The sequence below is a fragment of the Pinus tabuliformis genome, chromosome X (assembly GCF_031772625.1).
Source record: "Pinus tabuliformis cultivar Carrire ecotype Pingquan chromosome X, CPIR1, whole genome shotgun sequence".
NCBI lineage: Eukaryota > Viridiplantae > Streptophyta > Pinopsida > Pinales > Pinaceae > Pinus > Pinus tabuliformis.
This window is the reverse complement of record NC_142308.1, coordinates 509,278,190-509,298,759: the sequence shown is the minus strand read 5'-3', so window position 1 is coordinate 509,298,759 and position 20,570 is coordinate 509,278,190. Positions and strand designations below refer to the sequence as shown.

Below are 20,570 nucleotides of genomic sequence, written 5' to 3'. Positions count from 1 at the left end.
CCACCTCTTAAAATTGGGACAAAGCTATTACCCTACATAGCAGTACTAAAACACAACAAGATGATGGAGCTTAGTGAAAAGAAGTCGCCTTCACTAAGTGGGCCCGCAGGCTATTTTTGGCGCAAAGCCTATTTTTAGACTATGTCTATTTTTAGACATATGGATCATGGTCTATGAGTTGCAGGATGTTATTTATGGATGATTGGTCATGTTGGTAAAAATATATGGACCTCTATTTTTAGACATATGGGCAGAGTCAATTTTTAGACTGCCAGTCAAAAAATAGAATAGTCGAATATTATTAGCTCTTAATAATATTTGGACTATAAACATTATCTTATCCTCTTGCAGCACTTCAGTTCGAGCTATGGATGTGGCACATGCAACTGCCAGAAGGAAATACGCTTTTCCTATGGGTTAGTTGAGCTATTGCATGATGGACTTCAGTTAGAACTCAAGTGATTGAGTTTGGTGGAGTTGATTGAGGAGTTGATGGAGTTGTGTTCAGTGTGACTTAGTTTAACTAGTTGTATTTAGTCTAACTGCCAAATACACTAGTGATGAGTGATGTGAATTAATTATTAATTAATTCACTAATTATTAACTCATAAATCAACTAAAGAATACATCAGTTAACTCAATGCGTGGACAGTTCAGTGGAGACAAGTGTTAGAGGTGGGTGAAAGGGTGAGACTACTATCAGTTGTGACTATAGCTATGCATGAGATTTGCACAATCATTGATTGAGATTGCCAATGAGGATTGCACAGTACAAGCCAAGGGAATTCGAACTTGGATCTGATCAATTCTCAACTTGGATTGCACAGTAGAGGCAGGCAAACAGTGGGGGAGATTTGAACCCGTGACTTGTTCAGATCTGAGCTAGTTTTGTGTGTAGCATGTGGAGATAGTACTGAGTACTTGTGAGGAGTATTGTACTATGTATTGTTACATGTTCTCTATCATTATAATCTACAGATAGTTGGGGGTTTTCAGCTGTATGCTTTCCCCATTACATACTGTGTTGATATGTGTGATTGATCTTTCAATGTGCGCATGTGATTGTTTTTTTAATTCCACAAATTGATGATCAATGGTAGAGGAGGTTATGTATTATGCATGCATTCCGCAAATAGTGTATAATCAGGATAATCTCTGTGAATAAGTGTAATATTATTCAAATTTCTACAATTTTATGATTAAAAAAAACATTGTAACTTTCAAGGCCACCTCTTAAAATTGGGACAAAGCTATTACCCTACATAGCAGTACTAAAACACATCAAATCGAAACAAGATAAATCTAAAAATTAGTGGATGAAAGATGATACTCCAAGGGAGTCCTTAAGTTACCTCCATCTTGCATTAGCCAGGATTTTGAGAACGCAAAGTACAAGCTAAGCTAGACAAAGGTGGGAGCAAATCCTCTTGAATTAGGATTGAATTTTCCTGAGAGCACTTTGACTTGCTTAAGCCTTCATAATCATTTGCATGCTCAACCCATTCTATTGCATGTTTAACTAATATTTGGATATTCTAAAGATCCCTTTGACAGATTCATCAAATTTAGTCTCAAAAAGTAAGAGATGTTGAAACTCTACAATCTCAAATGTTTTTGGAGCTATGCCATACACTACCATGTCTCTCATATCCCAATATATTTATGCCAATCTAAAGTATCTTTTCTCCCCAGTCCTAGAATTTCCTATATCCTAGACACCTTAAATCTCCATTAGAATGTATGTCATATACATTCCCTCTCGCCATTGTTGATCCTTCATATTAATGTCATCTATGCTAGCCTTAACCTCTGTTGGGCATTGACACATGAACAGGTTGTGTGTTTGCATCATATATCCTTATACATGGGTCACATAACACTACCCAAAACCTTGAGTTGACTTGTTCCTTTATATCCAAACACATTTTTTTCCTTTTCCCCAATCCTTTTTGAAGTAGGTGTTATTAAAGCTAAACCCCAAGCAAGAAGACAATTCAATTTCTAGTCTACCCTTGTTGCCAAGCTTCCGTAACCTTACCTTTATCCCCTAGAACCACTAAAACCAATATGGGAAATCCAAAGTAGAGAAATCATCAAACTAGATAGTTTAGAAGAGGATTCATAGAGCATAAATAAAAACTTTAGCCTTGAAATATGTTATATGCCCACATCGCACTAAATCTATAAGTTATTTCCATCTTTGTAAATGATATTGTATTTAGGGTGAATGTCTTCTCATGGTACTAGTTGAGACCCTCAACCTCTTGATGTCCCTTGACCTTGTCATTTGTGCTTACCACACATTCAAACTCAACCGCCACCTTTCCCTCCTTTGCATGCTCCTTGAAACTCCCTAAGCCTAACACCCCATCGATGTAGCATTGGATCTCTCTTTGATATTGAACAATGATGTAATTAAAATTCCATATTGATTAATTATATGTTTTGGCATTGTTTAATAAATTTATAATGCTTAATCATATGTTCAAACATTATTTAAAAGGTTTGCCTTAAAGTAGTTTGTAGTTTGGAAATGGACTAGTAATCATGGATATGTAAATAACATATATGCATCATAAAATGAACATGAATTTTATAACTTGTTCATATTGTTTGAAAATTCAATATTTTATATCTTAAGAATATATTTTGTATTAATGTTTTAGTATATTTAATTTTGATTATAAATTTTTAGATATAATATTTTTTAATAAAATAAAATAAAATAAAATATGAATATGTTTTCTAAATTTTAAACACATAATTTTTAAAAATAGATATATCTTTTGATTGTCTTAACTATTTAAAAGAACATTTATAATAAAAGTGAGAATATTAGATCTTTTCATTAAATAAACTATTTTTATTAATTTTAACATTATAATTGTTTAAATTTATTTATTGTTAAAAACATATAAAAATATTATTAAAAAATGTATACATGAACCTTTAACTATATAAATTTTTAATTAAGAAAATATATATATATATATATATATATATATATATATATATTATAAAAACTCAATTTTTTATTAGCTTTGGTAGAACTACATCTTTAACATGTCTAATATATCACCTGGATTGAGAAGGGGGAATTGAACCAATAACTTCACATCAAAAAGTGCCTTAACAAAACACTCAATCACCATCAATTCAAAACGACATTATATTTCAATATAATAATAATAAATAATAATATTTTAATTTAAATTTCCTTAGTTTACATTTTTTATATGAAATAATATTTTAAATAAATAAAAACAATAAATTCTATTACCTACTCATTCATATATGTATATCTCCTCACTCATCATATCCACATTTAACCATGATATTTTTTTTTATGGATGGTGAGTGTGCAATGCTATAACCAACTTTCCTCGTTCATATATGTATATCTTCTCACTCATCATATCCACATTTAACCGTGATATTTTTTTCCATAGATGGTGAGTGTCCAATGCTATAACCAACTTTCCAAAAATATCTTGAGAACAAAACATACCAACTTTCCAAAAATATCTTGAGAGCAAAACATGAAATTCAAATTTCTGAGAGTATTAAATTCCACATAATCTCAATTTCTTATTTATTTGTTACAATAAATCTTATGATGCGTAACAGTACTTCAACATTTTTTTTCAACTCTGAAGGCAACCCATACAACTTCTACAAGCATCTGAACTCCCACTCTATTTTGAAGTGTGACATCCTTACTTGGCCTGCCTTCCAAAATACATTTGATATGATGGTGGAAATCATTTTGAATACTTCAGACCACAAATATTGTTGTAGATATTCCTTTACGAAATATAGAGTGATCCATGGGCTCATTACCATTTATCTTTTGAGAAAAAAATTATGAACCTACACAAAGGTGAGGCATCAGAAATGTTGTGGAGTAGAGATGCCGGAAAATCAAGAGGCTCCAGATGTGGTTTCTGAAATACCGATGCTATGTATGCATGGACATGTATAATTATATATCCTATGATATGCCATGGCGCCATGCACTACCTGTGCATTACCGTCGGCTGGCACTGTAAAAGCTGGGCATTAAATTTGCTATAGGAGTGGAAATCTAATGTTATGAGCACATCTGTGGGAATCATAGCACATTAAAGGGTATTAAGTTATTAAGTTGGAAATTCATAAAATTAGAAAAATTGTACTTATGTGTCATATTAATAGATTTTTTAATTGAATGTAAATAGATTTTTTAATTTAGCATTCAATGAAGGTTTTTTAAACTTCTAACTCAAAGTTCCATTGTAAGTATTTCCAAAAATAATAATAATAATACTCAACATATTCTTGAAAAATACAAATATCTTATGATCGAAAATTCAAAAAAAATGATTTAAAAAACTGAAACCATTATTCATCTGTGGTCTACTGAATTGTTCTTATCAATTTCAAGAAAATCACTCACCCTAATTATATTTATAACTATAACAACCATTTTAACGTTGAAAATTTAACAAAAAAATCTTTTTTTGATATCCTTGTTATTTCAATTATTCTATATTATTATGAAATTTAAGACTGCAACATATTTAAAAACAAAAAAAAACAAAAAACAAAAAACCAAAATATTTATAATTTATAACATTTAAATAAAAACATCTTTTCTCTGTGTGTTTCTAAGTACTTCCACCTTTGTTGTTGGCATACTCATCCTCTCATTTTCTAAATCAAACAAATCCAAAATATTATATAACTTATAACCTTCAAAGAAAAAGCTAAATCTCAAATTGAACCCACTTTTTATACTCTATGTGGTTCAAAGTACTTTTACCCTTGTTGTTGGTATACTCCTTTTCAAGAATGGACTTCCCTAAAGAATTGACACTATTATTAAATACCGATGTAGAAGTATAAGGGAGTTAATATAAAAGATTAAAAGCACTTAACACTATTAATAAACACGTAATGTAAAAGTAATTAAGAGAATTAATAAGAAAAATTAAAAGCAATTAATAAAGGAATATGGTCACGGACGTTTTTTTTTAACTCCTCGCTAAACCGCAAAAGTTTTAAACAAAGGTAATTCTTCAAATAAAATTATATTTATATATATATATATATAACTAAGAGAGGAGGTTACAACTAGTTTAAAAAGAAACTAGGGTTGAACTAGGAAATAAGGAATTATAAGAAATAGCATATTATAAAAAGTTTATTTTATTAATATGAAAAATATTTTTCTTTTAAATTATTATTAAATTTAAAACAAATTCTCATAAATATGGAAATTAATTAATTTTTATAAATTTTGAAATGAATTGAGATTAGATATTAGACAACGTATTAAGAAAAGATCTATGATAAGAAAATAAAAAATGAAAAACACTTTTTAAATAGATTTTTTATTTTTTATTATTTTAATAATTTGTTAATTTATAAAAAATAATTTAAGTTAGAAATATTAATTATATTAAAGAGTAAATAAAACTAATTATCATTTTTTTCTTAAAATCAAATAAACCAACTCCCCCATGGGTGATGGACGGTAACCTAATTGAGATATGTTAATACCCACCTCACGAGACGATGAAACGATGCCATGTGGTGATTAAATGGAACATGGGATTCTGCACCCAAACATTCTCGAGGCAATGAAAGTTACTTAGATGTAGGTCTCAACAGCCTTGCGTATTATTTGCAACTGTGAAATGAGTGGAAGGTTTGTCTAAGGTTTTCCCAATGCGAGTTTTGCAGGGTGTTGCTAGAGCGCATAGTGTAACGAGCCAGAGGAGTTGTCCGGAAAGTTATGGAAATTCCAGTGATATTTAGAGAAAATTGGGCAAGGAATTTTGTAAATCCAAGTTATAGTTGTTAAACTTCAAAATTTTAAGTGTCCTAAACATTTTTGATGGCGCTGAATCCATTTCCACCATCACAAAAACGATTCAAACACTGCCTCTACAAGATTTTTTGAATTTTTATTCCCCGGATTCCGACCACTTTTGACCGTCCGGGCAATTCCTCTGCCTCATTAGACGACTCCGTTGCTAGAGAGTGCCTTGTAGACCAGCTTTCAAAAGGAACGGATTTTGTGAGCTTGTGAGTGTGGGTTTTGTGATTGCCAGCGCTGCAATCGATGACAAACTCATCTGGGTGTATATTGTGTATGTTTAAGACCCAGGAGGTTTTTGGCACAAGGGCTTTGAGCAACTTTCCTTTACTGTGCGATCATTGCATAGGAGGTTCACTCACGTCATTCTAAATGGACCACATAAGTCATTTCCCTAGTTGTGTAAGGGAGTAGTTGGGTTTGTTGGTGCTAGCTACGAGGTGGGTGACATGTTATGGGTTGGAATTGATAGGGTGATATTACGTCATAGGGGCTTCCCATGCCATGGGGTGGTCAACATGGTCATGGGAGCCGCCCTCCTACAGAGCCTCCAACTAACGCGAGGGACATTGACCATCCCTCTGGAGACTCTTTTGGACACAGAGTTGTCGCCACCTTTCAACTCCTTAGAAGCTCAAATATGGGTCATCTAAGCATGCATTGACCAACGAGCCCAGCGAAGACATGATGATCGCAATGAGGTGATCAATGTCCTCAATGTTATACAACACAACTAATGGTGTATCATGCACTGCCAAGAGTCCCTCCATAGAGGCCAAAAACGCCTCCAGGACAAATTAGACAACTTCGAGGGGTGCATGGCACATATAGAGTCTCATGTGCATGATGCTTTCCACCTCCAAGGTGAGGGTCACAATGCAGCGTCAGAATCAAATAATGCTCAAAAATGATGAAGAAGATGGGTTATGTTTTCAACTTTGCTCAATTTTGGGCCCTAAGGGTTGTTGATATGTGGATTGATAGTTTTATTTTGATGTTATTCCACACTTTTTGCTTGTTCTTGCCAGCCAACAAATCATTTTGGAGTGAAGCTACAACATTTTTGACAAAGTTAATACAATAATGTAATATATTTGTTGAATTGAGACTTCTGTGATCCATATCAAGTTTATGAGATATTTTTCGGCGTAAATCACATGATATTTCATTTGTCGACGCGTTTTGAATCAACTAGTGTGGTTCATCCTCAGGACAAGTTGAAGAATAAGAGCTATTCTTCAACTTGTCCTGACGATGAACCACACTAGTTGGTTCGAAACGCGTCGACAAATGAAATATCATGTGATTTACGCCAAAAATCTCTCATAAACTGTAATATATTTATGAATTAATAAAAATTGTCGATTAACACCTTATACCAAAAAACAAAAAAAACAAAATCAAATAAACCAAAATTATCTCAATACATGATAATAACAACAATAGATCCATTTTAAACATTGATCTAACATGAGCCGAAAAAGATCCAATTTCTTCACTTTCAAATTTTATTTCTTCATTTTCAAATTTACGTATGAGCAAACATTATTTAAATGTTTTGTATAGTTATTTATTTTTATTTTTTTCCTTTTGGATTTTTAAAAAAATTATTTTGGCAAATACCAGTGAAATTTCAATTTAGATAATGGAGAGACAAGGTTACACATCATAACTATACAAAACATTTAAATAATGTATATTCCTAAAAAAAATTGCAAGTGAAGAAATTGGATCCCTGTCGGCTCATATTTTCAAGTGAAGAAATTGAAACCCTCTAAGCTCATATTTACAAGTGAAGAAATTGGAACTCTCTCCACTCGTATTTACAAGTGAAAAAATTAGATCTCTCGACTCATATGCTCATATATGTAAGTGAAAAATTAAGTCCTTCTCAAATCATATTAAATCTATATTTAAAATATATATACTAGTAATTATTTCTATACATAACCATAATAATGTCTTTCCTTCCGCTGTTCAAATATATTTTTTTAAATACCAACCTTAACCGATTTATTTGTATAAACTCTAAATTACAGTTCTTACAACAATTTGTATCGTTATCTAATATATTAGATAAAAGTTTAAAATATAAAATTATATTAAAATAACCCCCAGACATTGTAAAGGTATTTTCTCGACAATGAAAGCATCGAATAAGACAAGTCTTTTGACTTATTTGACACAAAAAATGTACAATTATCTTTCACTTTTTCTTTATGATAGAACCTTGATATATTGTATAGGTATTTTGCCTACAGTGAAAGTATGGAATTCTTCACTTTCTGAAGTTAAGTCTTTTCATTTTGAAAAAGCATTGTCTGGTTAAATGTTGAAATTAACTAGTGAGTGTTTCAACTTTTGCACACTTTTTCTTTATGATAGAACCTTGATATATTGTATAGTTATTTTGCCTACAGTGAAAGCTCGAAAATAATAACGCACATTTAAAAAATTAATTTATCTTTACATGTTTTTTCACTTTTGGAAGTTAAAGACTTTTCATTTTTAAGCAGCATTGGTTAGTTAAATGTTGAAATAAACTTGAGTGTTTCTAATTTTGCAAGAACAAGTACATGTAACTGTTAGGTTCTATATATAACTGTGTTAGGTTCTATATATAATTTTGAAGTTGTCTGGGGAGGAGGAATTGTCCGGCCGGTCAAAAGAGGTTGAGATTCGAGTAAAAAGATTCAAAAATTTTGTAGGTACAGTGTTTGAATCATGTTTTTGATGGGGGAAATAGATTCAGCACCATCAAAAAAATCTAAGGCACCTAAAATTATGAATATTTACAACTTTTACTTCGTCTAAGCACCTAAAATTATGAATATTAACAACTTTTACTTAAATTTACAAAAATCCCGACCAAAATTTCCATAACTTTTAAAGCAAAAAATGTAATTTTTAGACTACTGCTATAACTTTCAATATCTGGTAATTCCTTATCTTTCAATGTTTAACTGCAGCTGTCGTTATTTTGTGAGGTTACTGTTGATTCTCTTCAGCAGTTTGAGAAGTCTTTCTGTTTCCCAATACCTCTTTCATTTAGTATTTGTAAGCTCCTGTTCATTCTCATGGAAGCTTGACATAGCTTTGACACGTCTTAAATGCGACCGCTGCTCACAGTTCCGCCAAAGATTTCGCAAGAATCAGTGGCTGCTGTTCATGCTCATGAAACTTTATTGTACCTTTGGCATGCTCATAGAACCTTATCCTACCTTATTGTACCTTTGGCATGCTCATAGAACCTTATCCTACCTTTGGCAGAACTGTGAACAGCAGACCAATGAACTAACAACAGGCAAAAGTGAACCTTATCCTACCTTTGGCAGAACTGTGAACCGCAGAACAATGAACTAACAACACGCAAAGGTGAGTCTGTAATATATATAGGTGTTGCCTATGCCACCCTCTCCAACACAAATACAAACACAAACAGTACATAATCTTTTGGGGAAGTTTTACAGTGTAGATGGCTAAAGAGACTGGAATATGCATGAACCAAGAGATCAGAGCAATAACAAACTCTCTGGAAGCATATCTCTTTAGCATTGAAACAACCATGGCCACGTTATTTGCCAAAACTTAACCGTGACAGTTTTCATCATAAGATTCGTGTATGATTGTAATTTGGTTGATTTGGAATAATGCTAAAAACCCTATTTCGGCCAAGAATAAAATGTGCACCAACCTTTGTTTAGTGCAGATGGCTGAAGAATAAAATGTGCAGCAACCTTTGTCTAGTGCAGATGGCTGAAAAATAAATGTCATCAACCTTTGTTAGATGGACATGGCTAAAGAATAAAATGTGAATCAACCTTTGATTAATGCAGATGGCCGAAGAATAAAATGTGCTTCAACTTTTGTTTGCTGCAGATGGCTGAAGAATAAGATGACCTTTGTGTTTAGTGCAGACGGCTGAAGAATAAAATGTGAATCAACCTGTGTTTAATGCAGATGGCTGAGGAATAAAATGTGCATCAACCTCTGTTTACTGCAGATGGCCGAAGAATAAAATCAATTGTGTTTAGTGCATATGGCTGAAGAATAAAATGTGCATTAGCCTTTGTTTAATGCAGATAGCTGAAGAATAAAATGTGCCTCAACCTTTAATGCGGATAGCCGAAGAATAAAATGTGCATCAACCTTGTTTACTGCAGATGGGTGAAAAATAAGATGTGCATCAACCTTCGTTTAGTTCATGTGGCTTTAAGAACACTAAAATATGCAGCAACCAAGAGATCAGAGCAATTATAAATAACCTGAAAGCATATCCCATTAACAACCAAGAGATCAGACCAATTATAAATACCCTGAAAGCATATTCTCATTAGCGCTGTAACAACCATGTGCACATTATGCAAGTCACTAAATAATTTCAGATATTTGCCAGACTTCAACAATTTCATCTTAAGATTCGTACATGATTGTAGCTTATTGATTGGGAACAATGCAAGACTGTATTTTGATCAATATGAAAGTAATGCTTCGAGAATAAAATATATATCAACTTTGTTTAGTGAAGATGGCTGAAGAACACTTTGAACATGCATCAACCAAGAGATTAAGGCAATTCCCAACACTCTGGAAGAATATCTCTTAGCATGGTAAGAACCATGGCCGCATTATCCAAGACACTAAATATCATCAAATATTTGGAAGGCCAAAACTTCCCAGTGACAACTTCATCATATGATTCTTTTATGATTGCAACTCAGTTGATTTGGAAGAATGGAAAAACTCTATTTTGGCCCATATGAAAAGCTTAACATATATTTATTTCCATAGCAAGTTTAGATATATTTATTTGCATGCAGCAAAGTCAAGAACAAAGCAAAATTAAATGCAAAAATCCAGTAGGGAGTTGAACCAAGAATGAATTTGACTGATAATCCAATAAGGCTTTTAACATGTTATAACAAAAAAAGCTTGAGTGAAACTCTGGCAGGCCATTGTGATTCATTATAAAAAAAATCAATGGTGCTAAAAGAACAAAGCAGAAAAGAAAAACAGAAAAGAGCATTAAAGGGGGGGTAATATCCTTGCAGTCATTTATAATGGTATATTAAATAGTGTTTCAAGATGCAAAAAATAATCACTCGGCTTCCTTTAATCTTCAGTAACTCATCATTTTCTGAGTCTTCAAAAATCCTGCAGTCACCCATCTTATCGAAGAGTACAGATAGGACCTACTACTCCCCTCAAAGCAGATATAACAGCACGACAATATCTAAACCATTAATTCCTCAACAGATGTTTGAGAATTCTCACATGTGCCCAATTACTAGCATAACAGAAGCCTCAATGTATTCAATGGAATCGTTATTGTGTTGTGGATGTCTCGATTCAGGTTTTAAGTGGCTGTTTACTTGGGGAAGAAATTTAAACCATATGAAAAAGGATTGTAAACTGAAAATTTGTCAGAAGAAAATGAAACCCATGGTGAAATTTCTGATATCAATCGTTTGTAAAAATGCATGGAAGTGTAAAATTAGCAATGGATTATTTTTCGCCTGACCAACAAATTAAGTCACATGACTGAAACATGAAATCAAACAGGAAAGAGAAGATGATTACTGCCATAGAAGCACACAGAGTTACATGATAACCAGAATTTTTTTTCATCTGAAGCTCAAGTCATATTAAAGAGGGAACGTTAGATAACAGTTAGGGTTTTACATGGGAAAAATCTACTGGTTAGAAGCTACAAACAAATCATTCTGAATCTCAACTAAATCTTCTATACCATATGCTGCAACAAATGGCATCCATCCTAGCTACCTATATTTATACATGTGTTTCATACAACGAGCTTGTCTTGATAATATTGTAAAGCAGTGTCAAAGGGACCTTGGCTACACAAAAGAAACAGAGGTGTGAAATACCCCTCCTCCCAGGTTCTTATCCCTAGAGACATGTCATACATCTCTTGTAGGCCTCTGGTAGATCACACTAGCTGCAAACAAGAATATTGAGTTTGTTGGCTTTTCTCACAATGTAAACCCGAGATCAAGAGATCTTTCAAAAGTTGTGAAGGAAAACCAGAAGAAGCCCTCAACTAGAGCACTCTGCCGAACCTTCCTCCTGCATCTTCAATCTGAGAATCCTTCCCAGTCTGGATTCAGCCAAAAGTATCAATTTAGATGGTATTCCAGAGTACTCCTCAAGCCTTTTCACAGGTGGCAAATGGTTTTGCTTTTCACATAGTGTTGCAGCTAACCAGAAGGATGCAGCTAGACAGATCTTAATTTTTTGTCTAGATAAGGCACCCAGCTTTTGCAAACCCTTTTCCATCAAGTCCATGGCCAAGGGCACCGTAGAAGGGTTTCTGAGATTCAGATGTCTGGACCATTTTCTCAAAACTATTTCCACTTTCATCTCTGCATTCAACACGCGCGGCCCAGATCTTCTATGGCGTAAGCCCGTTTCTTTGTTTTGGCTTTCCACTTGGGGTTTGTTGTCAACTGTCTGGCTATTACCCAAGCTGCTGGTAGTGCTTACCCCATCATTGTAAGACCAGCCATTGATAGAAACCTCAGACCTCTCAGTAGCCCCAGTCCTCTGATTATCCCCTTCCCTGGAACAAGCCTTCAGGTTTCCTTCTCCAAATCTGGAACCATGGAAAAGGCTACAATCAATACCCACATCAAGTCCCTTACTACGCTCAGAAGATACAGCAGAAAGAGGTCCAGCAAAGGCAGATTCTGCTGTGGAATTACAGAGAGAGGTCTGTTCGATGTCCTGTGACTTGCAACAGGCACCGCAAAAGGACTGATCAGCATTTGGGGTCGGCCCAGACACATTTCTTTCAGTGTGATGATAACATCCGGAGCACAAAACAACCCTAACATGTCTTGCCACCAAGAAATTAACTCCATGGACATTAGCATCGCATTTGTAACACAGACTTGCAGAATCTGCTTCGCAGTGCAATGCTGCATCGTTGCAGCAAAGCTCACACTTAGGTCCCTTCCCCTTCCCCTTCCCCATCACCAAATTATTTCCCCACAACACAACTCCAACTCCTCAGGCAGAATTTCTCACTACTACTTCTCAGAGGAAATCCAAACTAAATACCCAATTTCTTGCTCGAGCTAAAATTCTCACGAGAAATCGAAACTGAAACACCCAACTTGCAGCTGAAGCTGGATTGGATCAAAATAGGCCGAGAATCGAACTCAGGAATGGAAATCAAAACTTTCCTTGAAAAATAAACTAAGACACGCAGTATTTTATATGATATTCTGTGATCAACTAGGGTTAAAGGCGCTCCAAGGACAATGAGGGGATCCAAAAGAGCGAAGGGGATTGTGGATAGAGATTTGGCAGGTGGGCAGAGCGAACTCCAATTGATACGCAAAGAAGAGGAGTTGACAGCTGTACAGACTGTCCCCAATTACCACCACATTTTCAGATACCTCGTCCTTCCTGTCCAACCACGCGGCTTTCGTTCTTCGTATCAAAATAAATAATCTCCAATTTCCGTTGAAAATAAATATAATATTCTTCTTATTTTTTGTGGTGAGCCGTCAATCGAACATTACACTTCCGGAATAGGGGAGGGCCGCCATTACCTGTGCGCCCTCCCCCCACGTCGCAAAACCACATGTGAAGGCGCATGGCTCCGGTATGACACCTGTCCATGTGTTGGGCATCGTGTCCTTACATAAAAATTTGTGTCCGCGCTATTTTCTCCATTTGTTTGGGGTCATTGCTGCGATGTTCCATTTTCTTTTTGTCTTTTTGCTCGGGCCGGTTGTTGGGCGAAGCCCCCGCCGAAGATGGCGCGGGACGGCCCCAGAACCTGTGCGCTTCGTCTGATATACAGGTGCTATTGCAAACGTTTGTTCGATGTTTAAGGTTTGTGGACCTACGCATTTCATTTGGTATGCAAGCGCTGAGGTAAATGTTTGTTCGAGGTTTAGGGTTTGTGGTTGGAACATCGCTTCTGCCTTTCTTGTGGTTTTTCCCCTGGATTTGTTGGTCGTTTTGGATTTGTTGGTGGTCTTATTCGCAGTTTTTGTTGTTTGGGGAGGAGCTAGTTGCAGTTTTACCGAGTTCGAGGTCGAAGGTCTTTTTTAAGCGGTAACTGCGTAATTTGTTGTTCTGTGCTGGTTTTTTTTACTATTTTCTATTCTCTAATGGCTTTTTCTTCTCGTTGCAGGGGTGGAAAAGGTCGTTGCAGGTGTGGAGAAGGTCTGGCGAGCTCCGGGGAAGGTCGGTGACCATCCATGGCCTGTATCCGGTAGGATTTTAATCCTACCAGCTATTTCTCTTTGTTTTTCAACACAAACAACTCTATTTGGATTTTTGTAAACTTTCTATGGCAGGTTTTGAGGGTTTAGGGTTTTTGTGGATATTTTGATGTTGTTTGTGGCTTTTCATGATGGTATTTGTGAAATTTTCGTTGTTATCGTGCTTATTCGTTGTTGTCTGGGGCCGTCCCATGCCATCCTTAGCGGAGGGCTTCGCCCAACAACCGGCCCCAAGCAGAAAGACAAAGGGAAAATGGAACATCGCAGCGATGACCCCAAACAAACCCTCAAAACCCTCTTGACTTTTGGTATGACTTAATTTCTGATACGTCTGATAGATTCCTTGAAGGTTTCTTTGGTGGAACGCTCGGTTGGTGTGTTTTTTATAGTGGGGGGTCTCTTATTGTTACCTGCTCGACAAAGATCTTAGGATGGGTACTGGGTGCCTCAATGGTGCACTGAAATTTGGTGGTTAAATATGGGTCGACACTGATTCATATTTGTTTGTTAGGATTTTTCATGGAAGTCAAGGCTCTCTGTTATCTTGCACCTAAGCCTCTTCTCTTTGTATTTCTTCTACTAACTCGTGTTTATATTGGCTAGTTTCATGTAATGCTTCCTCCTTGTCAATTGTGTGGACTATGGAGGTAAAATTTTCCACCCTTTTGTTCAATTTAATAGCATAGAACTGTATTTGGCTATTTGATTTTAGGACTTGCATTTTAAAATCGGGTTGGTGTAAAGAAGAAGCCTACTGTCTATATGTCTGATAGATTCCTTGAAGGTTTCTTTGGTGGAACGCTCGGTTGGTGTGCTTTTTATAGTGGGGGGTCTCTTATTGCTACCTGCTCGACAAAGATCTTAGGATGGGTACTAGGTGCCTCAATGGTGCACTGAAATTTGGTGGTTAAATATGGGTCGACACTGATTCATATTTGTTTGTTAGGATTTTTCATGGAAGTCAAGGCTCTCTGTTATCCTGCACTTAAGCCTCTTCTCTTTGTATTTCTTCTACTAACTCGTGTTTATATTGGCTAGTTTCATGTAATGCTTCCTCCTTGTCAATTGTGTGGACTATGGAGGTAAAATTTTCCACCCTTTTGTTCAATTTAATAGCATAGAACTGTGTTTCGTTGTTTGATTTTAGGACTTGCATTTCAAAACCGGGTTGGTGTAAAGAAGAAGCCTACTGTCTATATGTCTGGAACCAGTCTAGGCCTTTCCTTCAAATTTTGGATAGAGAGATTATTTCTTTTGTTTCCCTTCTAGCATGGTCCTATCCTCGTCCTATGGTTGAGGAAAATATTAATGTCCTCCACTGGCATGTGGTAACAATCATTCAGGTGGAAGACTCAACATCTTTAGGCGTTGAGAAATTACATCATCACATTTCTTTATATGTTGCTTGGCTCTAGTAACTCCTACAAACATTATATTATTGGACTCTGGTTTAGGTTATTATTGTCATATTTAGCTTTTTTCCTACTCTACTTAAAAATGAGTGCTCTCAAAAACTTATTATGAGATAAGACTGTCTGGTCATTTGATTTCTGTATTTAGCCTTTTTCATATGCAACTTGATAATGAGTGCTCTCAATTTCTCAAGTGTCCCCTCAATGAATAAAATTATCAGTGGCTTTTTGACATTTAATAAAACTTATTATGAGGTAGATTGCCTCCTCATTTGAGACTGTTTGGTCATTTGATTTTTTGTATTTAGCCTTTTTCCTATACCTTTGGCCATTATCTCTTGTCCAGAGTTGGAATGGAATGTCCAGAGTTGGCTAGTTTCATGTAATGCTTCCTCCTTGTCAATTGTGTGGACTGTGGAGGTAAAATTTTCCACCCTTTTGTTCAATTTAATAGCATAGATCTGTATTTCGCTGTTTGATTTTAGGACTTGCATTTCAAAACCGGGTTGGTGTAAAGAAGAAGCCTACTATCTATATGTCTGGAACCAGTCTAGGCCTTTCCTTCAAATTCTGGATAGAGAGATTATTTCTTTTGTTTCCCTTCTAGCATGGTCCTATCCTCATCCTATGGTTGAGGAAAATATTAATGTCCTCCACTGGCATGTGGTAACAATCATTTAGGTGGAAGACTCAACATCTTCAGGCATTGAGAAATTACATCATCACATTTCTTTATCTACTGCTTGACTCTAGTAACTCCTACAAACATTATATTATTGGACTCTGGTTTAGGTTATTATTGTCATATTTAGCTTTTTTCCTACTCTACTTAATAATGAGTGCTCTCAAAAACTTATTATGAGATAAGATTGTCTGGTCATTTGATTTCTGTGTTTAGCCTTTTTCATATGCAACTTGATAATGAGTGCTCTCAATTTCTCAAGTGTCCCCTCAATGAACAAAATTATTAGTGGCTTTTTGACATTTAATAAAACTTATTATGAGGTAGATTGCCTCCTCATTTGAGACTGTTTGGTCATTTGATTTTTGTATTTAGCCATTTTCCTAAGCCTTTGGCCATTATCTCTTGTTCAGAGTTGGAATGGGATGCTATTATTGAATTCCTTACAATATCAATAGACCAATGATTATTTTGTTATGAATCTTGGTTACTGCGACTGATGGAATTTTACCAAGGTCTATTTCAGTGCAACATGGTCTATCAGTTATCAATAATCTTGAAGTGCTTGACTGAGATTTACCCGGACAATAGTTATCCTCTTGAAGGCTCTATCCTCTTGAATGAGCCTTCAAGGAGACAGGGATCGGTTCTAACCTGTTGACCCTGTCAACTTGGCCCGGAAACTAACCCTAGTTATCTCACAAAGTTACTCATGGATTCCTCTTTCATTAATTTCCTTTTCTCTTTTAGCTACAACCATTGAAATAATGGTTTTTAGTTCAAGTTTAATAGAAGCCATAAATAATTTTGCTAATCTGCAGCAACTTAATTTAGTTCTAGAAACTTTATTTCAACACAACCACAGTTACACAGTTTAACCCAGCTGCGTTGAGTATAACTAATTAACCAGCGATGAAGGAAACTATTTTTTAATACTTATCTATTTCCTTCCTTTATTCCTCTAAGCTAGCCACACAAAGTTCACAGAATAACTTATAGAAATATTTTTATCATAATTAATATTTTACAGAAAGACATATTCCATTGAAAATTTCTTTTCAACATACACAGTTAGGTTGCCACAAGAAATCACTACTAGGTTGTAAACCAAAATGTTTCTGTGACAAGAAAAAGATATAATCTATTGTTGTAAGCCAAAATGTTTTTGTGCCAAGAAAAAAATACAATCCATCCAAAATCCACATCATAATGTGGTTAGAACCAAAAACATATGACACCCCTATTCTTTATGGCCCTGAGAATCTTGAGTGCCAAAACTCCCCGAGTTACCTTCTTGAGCCAGGTAGGTTTGCCTACCAATCAAGGGTTGATTAGGAAATGGTTGATTGCTGCCATATGATTGATTCCAATTTGCAGCTTCCAACCATGGAGGTACTGAGTACCCATACCTCCCAATTTGCAGCTTCCAACCATGGAGGCACTGAGCACCCATACCTCACATTTGCACCACTGACCCCTGCATTAAGTGGAGGTGTGTAATGAGCATACAAAGAATTGACACCAACTCTGGTAGGAACAAGGCAAGTGGGTAAACCCTCAATTTTATTAATTTTCTTTTATAATTATAATATAAATATATAAAGATTTGAAAAATAAAAAAAGTTATGTCATTATTTATTTATACGAGGTTTTTAAAATTTAATTTTCACGATGATTAAAATATTTTATTAAAAAGGTTAATTACAGAATTGAGGCTTCTGTGATCCATATCAAGTTTACGAGAGATTTTTCGGCGAAAATCACATGAAATACCATTTGTCGATGCATTTCGAACCAACCAATGTGGTTCATCGTTAGGACAAGTTGGTTCGAAATGGTCAAACCAATGGTATTTCATGTGATTTTGGCCGAAAAATCACATGAAACTTGTCCTGACGATGAACCACACTGGTTGGTTCGAAACGTGTCGACAAATAGTATTTCATGTGATTTTGGCTGAAAAATCTCTCGTAAAAATTAATGTTGTTGTTTTATCAATGTATATAAATTGCTAAACGTCATACATTATAACTATTTTTCAATTGAACTTTTTATATTATTAAATTTTTGATTTGGGTGTTGTTTTTATCAATGTATAAGAATTACTAAGCTCAATACATTATAACTATTGTTGAATTGAGGCTTCTGTGATCCATATCAAGTTTAAGAGAAATTCTTCGGCGTAAATCACAAGATAAAACATTTGTCGACGCGTTTCGAACCAACTAGTGTGGTTCAACTTGTCCTGACGATGAACCACACTAGTTGGTTCGAAACGCGTCGACAAATGTTTTATCTTGTGATTTACGCCAAAGAATTTCTCTTAAACATTATAACTATTTTTTAATTTAAATTTTTATATTATTAAATTTTTAATTAAAAATTTTTATATTATATTTTTAATTTTTAATTTTTTTAATATGGATAAATATTTAGGAATTTTCCAATCTGTGATTTATAAGGAATTATAGATAGATATTATAGATTTTTTTTCTTTATCGATTTTTATGGTTTATTGAGCTACATCAAGTAGATAAGATGAATTTTGATTATCGTAAAAAAAAATATTTAGTAAAGATAAAATATTAAGTAAATATTATCAAATTATTATTAAGCAAATATTTTCATAAGCATATATGTTGATAAAATTTACATATACTATTATTATTTTCAAAGTTGTGTTTCAAGGGAAATGGAATCTTACCTTTCAAATTTGATACCTCATAACCATAAGAGTCACTACTTTTAATTTAAAATAATAAATGTGATATCTTATGACTGTAAGAGTCACTATTAATTGTGCAAAGAAATAACTTTATAAAAATAAAATAAAAATAACCTATAATATTGACGCATAGTATTCATGTGGTATATTACCTATTTAAAAACAAAAATTAAACCAAACTTCTTTTCATTAAAAAAAATTATCTATCAAAAATTTAATCCCTTTAACACTAGATAAATCCATAAGTGAAAGTAAATCTAAATTATTTAAAATAATAAATCTTTTTACTTCAAACCCTAGTTAAGTGTATTCAAATATCTCCCTGCATAAGACCATTATCCTTCATTCTGACCACCTTGAATAAATCTTAAATTTCATCCATCAACGTGTAGTGGGACCCATCATTTCCCTAACTGCCTTCCAATTTTATATAATAAATGATTCCTAAGTTGGTATGATATAATAATAACTTTGATCATCTTGTGGCTCCGGTATTCCATCCATTAATAAATGTTTAATTTTATTTATAACAAAATAAATACTGGGGCCAGGCTATCTAGATATTTTTACAGACTCCAGAATCGAAGTGTTCTTGAGCAGTCCACGTGTCACATCACATAACGTTCTAGCTACTTATTCACTATTTCCGCTAAGCAGGTGGGCCATAGAGTAGATATTTTCGAAGGGCAAAACCAGTGAAGAAATCAAAAGAGTACACGTGGATGGTGGAAAATCTACAAGTTATCCTCACGATTTTTGTCAGCGGAATTGGTGGTAGAGAGAGCCAGAGATTTAATTAATTCAATATTTTAATGATAATATAAATAGATTTAAAATTAGATAAAATTTTATATATACATATAATTTTAACTTCGTTGGTAATGGGTATTAAAAGTAAATTATTTATATTATTATTCAAAGGAATGTTATTTTTTATTAAAATGTTTTATATTATTTTAGAATTCAAATTTATACTTGAATTATGGAGAAAAAAAATTTTGGTAATAATTACATAGAGGATGTTTTGTCAATGCTTTTTGAACTGTGGTTTATCGTGAAGATGATTTTTATTTACAATTTTAATATTTAATATTTAATAAAAATTAATATATTTAATTTATAAATTAAATAATTTTGATTGAATCGGAGTACTCATAGCAATGATCATTTAGTAAGTGTTTTGATGATGGATTTGAAACGTCAACAAGTATGATCTTCATTGTGGATACTCCGATTCAATCAAAAGAAATGAACCACAGATGCTTAAAATCCAAAATTAAATAATTGGTCAATTTTGATAAATATTAAAATCCCTACATCATATTATTATAATTCAAATATATATAAAATTTTAATTAAATTATTATTATTATTATAAAAAAATATTTATGTTTATAGGTATATTTATTTTAAAATAGGTCCTCCTAATTTAATTATTATTAATTAATTATTAAATGGATAGTAAAGATTTAACTTCCATGGAATATGCTAGAATATTCATGGTAGTGTTCACAAATCAACAGTTCACATTTATCTCGAGTTTAGTTATGTTCTTTTAATAAATTTGTCGCAAATTAATTAATTAAAGAAAGTGTCATATTGGACATGTGGTATTGATAAGCCATAGTATTGG

At 33.9% G+C, this 20,570-nt stretch overlaps 1 protein-coding gene across 1 annotated transcript; it reads right to left on the bottom strand.

Moving 5' to 3' along the window:
- Nucleotides 1-11,414: 11,414 nt before the first annotated feature.
- Nucleotides 11,415-13,156, bottom strand: LOC149140916 (uncharacterized). Its single transcript, XM_089448337.1, has one exon. The coding sequence runs from the start codon at nucleotides 12,851-12,853 to the stop codon at nucleotides 11,918-11,920; it is 936 nt and encodes a 311-aa protein (XP_089304463.1). The 5' UTR covers nucleotides 12,854-13,156; the 3' UTR covers nucleotides 11,415-11,917.
- Between the last annotated feature and the right edge of the window lie 7,414 nt (nucleotides 13,157-20,570).

Excerpts from the sequence above, each read along its gene's own strand:
- LOC149140916 (XM_089448337.1), bottom strand. The coding sequence starts at position 12,853 with ATGGGGAAGGGGAAGGGGAAGGGACCTAAGTGTGAGCTTTGCTGCAAC.